The sequence below is a fragment of the Amphiura filiformis genome, chromosome 10 (assembly GCF_039555335.1).
Source record: "Amphiura filiformis chromosome 10, Afil_fr2py, whole genome shotgun sequence".
NCBI classification, from domain to species: Eukaryota; Metazoa; Echinodermata; class Ophiuroidea; order Amphilepidida; family Amphiuridae; genus Amphiura; species Amphiura filiformis.
The window spans coordinates 40,693,618-40,699,750 of record NC_092637.1 but is presented as its reverse complement, the minus strand read 5'-3'; the positions used below and the strand labels follow the sequence as shown (position 1 = coordinate 40,699,750).

Here is a 6,133-nt window from a genome sequence, read left to right as displayed (position 1 = left end):
TACTCATCATAGTCTTTCATTTCTCTTGACAATTTTTTATTTGCCCGCCCTATTCCTTTTAAAGGAATTTTTATTAAATAATACTCCCTTTTTGTTTGGGTACTCCCCGTTTTCCGTGCGTAGGCTTTACCAGTAAGCCTGGACACTGGAGAGTACCGTGCACTCACTAGAGCTCATTCCGCTACATCCATTATTGGAAAGGCGTCCCGGGAAAGGCGTTCGTCATGAATTTGGATACCAACGTAGCACACCACTCCACGCCATACATAAATTCTCCCAGTCACATTTCCCCAATATGAAATTTTTAAAAAGTAAAATTTTAATTTTTAATTCTTTTTAAAGTTTGGCAGAGGCGGGGTTCGAACTCACGGCTCACCGCTTTAGCTAGTATCACGTATACCCTGCGTCCAGCGCCTTAGACCGCTCGACCACGAAGAACTTGATAGTATCATCGTGAAAATTTATACATATAATATTAATAAATCGCAACTTCATTACTGCATCATATTTTGGAATTTTATCTGCTTAAAACATTAATGTGTATTATAATAAAGCTACCATTATTTATATTGTTGAATTCTCAAGCGCATAGGGACAATTAATACGAGGGTCCTATGAATAGGCCTACATACACAATACATAAAATCGATTTTGATATCGGCCATGTGCTCTGCTGTGCATGTGGTTTCCCGCAGTGGCGGAAGTTGTATTACGAAGTGCATCCGAACTCCATTTTGAAGCACATGATTTTGACAAGGCATTGGATTGTTCCAGTTTGCATCCTAAATCCACATTAGACCCCTAATTTTATTTACAAAATCAAAAGATTAGATTATCATAACAACAAAACGGTAATCTTTTGTCGGGTCTAATGTGAAAATTACATTAAAAAATACAGTTTTTACAGAATTAATTTTCACTTAATTCCAAAAAAAATGGCGTATATAAGATTGAAATAAATTCTCTACCTTCTATACTAGATCAATTGTGACGCAAGTTGTTATCAAAAATTGTTGTGACAGATGTACAGTTAATATTCATATATTCCATTACCTATCTGATGGTACAGTTTTTACACAGAAAATATTTATTTGAAAAACCTGCCACTCGGCTTTTTCCGGAAAGGTCACAGGGTCGCCGTGACTTGTGCAATAATTACAATTAAAATTTTTCTTATTCTAACAGCCAGCGTTTCTAGAATATATTATGGCGAAATGTGGTGTACCAACGTAGGTAGATTTATAGCCTGTTGTGCAAGCGCCCGCTAAATTCAATGGGTTAGGGATCCGTCAACTTTTATGCACGTTTATAGAGGGGCTTTACAAAGAGCAAATCCGATATGATTGATAAACCAAATGATGTTCAGAATGTTAAACGGGTGAAATGGCATGCATAAATATTTATGCTGGTCAAATTCATAGCAATGATGTTTGAAAGTCTGTGAAGAATGTCTATAAACAGGGATATGTCAGAGACAACAAACAACTGGCTGCCACTGTTACAGAAGCCTAGATAATAAGAATTGTTTGTGCTATATATTCAAAAAGTTAGCACCAAAGTTTAAAACAAGCGGTCGTAACAGTGAAATGACAATAAAAGCATCCATTTATAGAACGGGCCTGGACAAAATGGGCATTGCATATTTATGACAGCTGTATTTTTAAGCCAGTTCCGAGTAATTTTGGCTAGTTTGTTTGCAGACAAATGAACCAGGGACTTCAGTCAGTGGTGCACGGCTCAAAAATCCAAAATGAATTAGTATGTGTTAGATGAAGAATTAAGTAGTAAGCCGACGGCTATCTTTTCTTTTTAAAAAGTTGAGACAAGTCCAAAATAATAACGATTAATATTAAAGCCAATCTAATCATGTGATTCGAATTCCAATCTCCTGGCCTTTTCCTGGGTCTATATTTAGTTAGCATGATATAATTCAGATTTATGATTTTTCTTAAATGTAGATCTATATCCTATAGAATTCATAAATTACATACTAAGTATCATTTTATTCATTTTATTTAGCTCAAAAATTTGTATCAGACAATCACAAGCTTTCAACGTGTATGCTGGACTATTTCAATATCGAAGTAGGGGGGGGGGGGCTACATGTATGCACGATAGAGGCGTGATTCTATAAAGCCTATAAAACACAGCATGTAGCCTACTAAATGAATCCGCACGCCACGCATACCAAAAAGCGGGGCGAAAGTACAAATCGGGGAATCGAATTTGAAAAGGGAGAAAGTAAAAATGGGATAAACCATTCTTGAGTATAAAAAAAAAAAACTATTTACAATAAGGGGGTGAGTATTAAAAGGGAACTATTTACAAAAAGGGGAAAGTAAAAAGGAACAACTATTTTCAAAAGGGGAACTATTTGTAAAAAAGGGGAAATTTAAAAGGGAATTATTTATAAAAAAAAGGGGGAACTATTTACAAAACGGGTGAAAGTAAAAAGGGGGAAATATTTACAAAAATGGGAACTATTTGTAAAAAGGGGGAAATTTAAAACGGGGAATTATTTGTTAAAAGGGGGAACTATTTGCAAAATGGGTAAAAATAAAAAGGGGGAACTATTTACAAAAAAGGGGAACTATTTGTAAAAAGGGGGAATTTAAAAAGGGGGAATTATTTGTAAAAAGTGGAAACTATTTGCAAACAGGGGAATTAAAAAGGGGGAATTTTTTGGTAAAAAGGTGGGGGTAAGTAAATATCGGGGAATTAATAATAAAAGGGGGATTTGGCGGAGATCAGACACCGTAGGCCTATGTAGCTGGGAGGAAAAGCCGACGGTCAATTGAAAATGTTGACCTTTCATATTGAAGATATAGATTTTTTTCCCCAAAAGACCTTTTTTTTTTTTTTTTTGGTGTTTTGGGAAAAAAATCCATATCTCCAATACGAAAGGTCAAAATTTTCAATTGATCGTCGGCTTTTCATCCCACCTACATACACTTCAAGTATAAATCATCAGATTTGTAAAGTTTACTTCGAGTACTGTTAAATATCAAAAATATTTAATGATTTGCCATAAAATGTGTATTAAATTGCGAATTTCAAAAAATCAAAATTATTTGATATCAGAAGGATATTCTTCGTATTCAGAATGCAATTCGATATGTCTGATGTGCTCTAATGTCCCAAAATAAATACTGTCCAAACGTTCATACCCCAGCCCTTAAATGGTTTATACATGTTGCGAGCGCAGCGAGGAGGAAAATTTGCATTTCCGTACGGTTTGCCTTTTTAGGGCGTTTTATTTAAAAGGTGCCCTAAGAATGTGTGCCAAAAATCACTTCCCCCCCTTCCGGTTCGCCAAAAATGTCTTGCCCCCCCCCTCAATTTTAGGGAGGGTGCAATAACCCGGGGCAATAACCCGGTCTGGTGAATTATAGGGGGGAGATTCTTTGGCAGGCCAAAACAGGCCAAAAAAGGGGCGGGGGCAAGCATTTTTTGGCAGGTCGAAGGGGGGCAAGCGATTTTGGCAGGTCGAAAGGGGGGGGCAAGCGATTTTTGGCACATATATTTTGGGCACCATTTCTATATTACGCCCTAAAAAAGTGTAGGAAAACGTTAGGAACACATTCAAGTGATGCAAAATGTCCTGCTCGCTGCTCTCGCATTATATGATAAGACAATTTAAGGTTTTAAATTCAGGTTCCCCAAAATCTTGCATGTGTAAGGGGGCAAAGAATTTTGGCACATCAAAAGGGGTCAAAGGATTTTTGGTATGTCAAAAGGGGGGGGGGCAAAGATTTTTTGGCACGGTCAAAGGGGGAGGGCAAGCGATTTTTGGCAGACTATTTTGAAAATTCAACACCCAGGGGTAGGCCTACACATAATTATTGCACAGCCCCTTACCCTCCCCCAGGGCTCATAATTATTGCACAGCCCCTTATGAGGCCAGTGGCACAATAGCAGGGCCTACCTTGGTGACATAGTGCAGTTTTGTCCACGGCAAAAAATCACCGTGACCTTTTCAGCCATAAACCCGCCCGCTTAGTGTCAATAGTGAAGATTAAACCGAAATATGCAGCACTAAACCATTATAGTAATCGATTGTCCAATGCTAATTTCTTACCACGTGATAATATTAATCCAATGAACGATCGAATTGTCCAATCGATAATGAATCATTAATTATTAATGATGCTATTGACATGTACGGGCGGAGCTCCACTGACTGAGTTTTGGGGTATTTTTCACTGGTTTGCTATCATTTACTTATCAGGGCGGTCCCCCGTTATTATAAGGACTATGCTAATAATTTAAAGATTGACATGTAGAGAATTACTAAATTTGTACCTATTACGGTTTCGTGGCACCCATCTTCCAAATGCGACCAAGTCAGGGCGGCCCGGTGAAGCAAAATGTGCATTGGATTAACACGGGACCTTGAAACAAATTCATCAGGTTTGGTAATGAACGGATTAAGAGAGTTTTTCTTTTGTCAAAACCAGTTTGAAGAAAACTTACTAGTTTTTCTTGCTGACAGTTTCGTCAGTGAGCCACTGACTTTATCAAAGCTTGGTGTTGTTGTGATGATCCAACAGCTGACGACTGGCGGGAAGTTATTTCACTTCCGGTGACGTTGTTAGTCTTGTTAGCAGTCTTCAGAAGAGGCTGACATCATCAATCCAATTGTGGGCACTACCGAACATCATGTTAAAAACTCTTATGATCTTGCGGAAGAATTATGTGGGGTCATGATCGAAAACAATGAGCAATTTATCTCACAGGATGTAGTTTCCCTGTTTACTAACGTGCCAATCGACGAATGCCTTGCCATAATCCGTGATAGACTCGAAAAAGATCCGGATCTGAAAAAACGTATGCTGTTAGAGGTAGAAGACATTATGGTTTTAATGAAGTTTGTTCTAACAACCACTTACTTCACCTTCCGGGGCACCATTTACAAACAAAAATTTGGTGCAGCGATGGGGTCACCGGTCAGTCCCCTTACAGCGAACATCTTCATGGAATGGTTAGAACAGCATGCCATCCTTACTGCTCCCCTACAGTGTAAACCCCGCCTCTGGAAACGCTATGTAGACGACATTCTAGAAATAGTTCAAAAAGACACAGCCGAAACACTGACAGAACACCTGAACCAAGTCGACACTACCGGTAGTATCAAATTTACGCATGAGGAAGAACAAGATCACCAAATCCCTTTTTTGGACACCCTCATAATCCGCAAACCCGACAATTCAATCAAGCTTATGGTCTACAGAAAAAAGACCCACACAGACCAATATCTGTCTTTCACGTCCCATCACCCTCTTCATCAGAAAATGGGAGTAGTGCGCACGTTATTAGATAGAAAAGACAGAATAGTTACGGAAGCGGATGACAAAGTCAAAGAGGAAGAACACATAAGACAGGCTCTAGCTAGGTGCGGTTATCCCAAATGGACAATTGATAAAGTCAAGAAGCAAATGGAAGACAAACAACAAGGAAAGACAAAGAAATAAGAGCAAAACATCTGATTCCGAACAAAAAAGTAAAGGTTTTGTGGTGATACCTTACGTAGCGGGAGTGTCGGAAAGAATTAGTAGAACTCTTAAGAAACACGACATCGCGACCGCCATGAGACCCCATACTACGATCCGGAAAATGGTGGTCCATCCAAAAGATAAACAAGATCCTGTCAAAACCCCCAACTGTGTTTATGAAGTTCCTTGTGGAAGTTGTGAGCTAACATATGTCGGCGAAACCAAAAGAACTTTCGGCACGCGACTGGACGAACACAGGAGGGAAGCGGAGAAAGCGAGTCAACAAAAATACACAAGATCAAAGAGAAAAGAATCCGAGAGCCATTTCAAGAACTCAGCCATTAGTGATCACGTAGCCAGGGCTAATCATATTATCAATTGGGGGGAGTCTAAAATCTTAGAGAGAGAGAGTGATAGGAAAGCAAGGTGGATTAAGGAATCAATCCAGATCAGAAAGAGAGGGCGAGGAGTAATGAACAGAGACGAGGCGGCCTACAACCTAAGTCACGTGTATGATCCTCTTCTGAAGACTGCTAACAAGACTAACAACGTCACCGGAAGTGAAATAACTTCCCGCCAGTCGTCAGCTGTTGGATCATCACAACAACACCAAGCTTTGATAAAGTCAGTGGCTCACTGAC

The 6,133-nt window shown here is 39.1% G+C and overlaps 1 protein-coding gene across 1 annotated transcript; it reads left to right on the top strand.

Moving 5' to 3' along the window:
• Positions 1–4,934: 4,934 nt before the first annotated feature.
• Positions 4,935–5,471, top strand: LOC140161860 (uncharacterized). The gene has a single exon (XM_072185155.1). The coding sequence runs from the start codon at positions 4,935–4,937 to the stop codon at positions 5,469–5,471; it is 537 nt and encodes a 178-aa protein (XP_072041256.1).
• Positions 5,472–6,133: the final 662 nt, after the last annotated feature.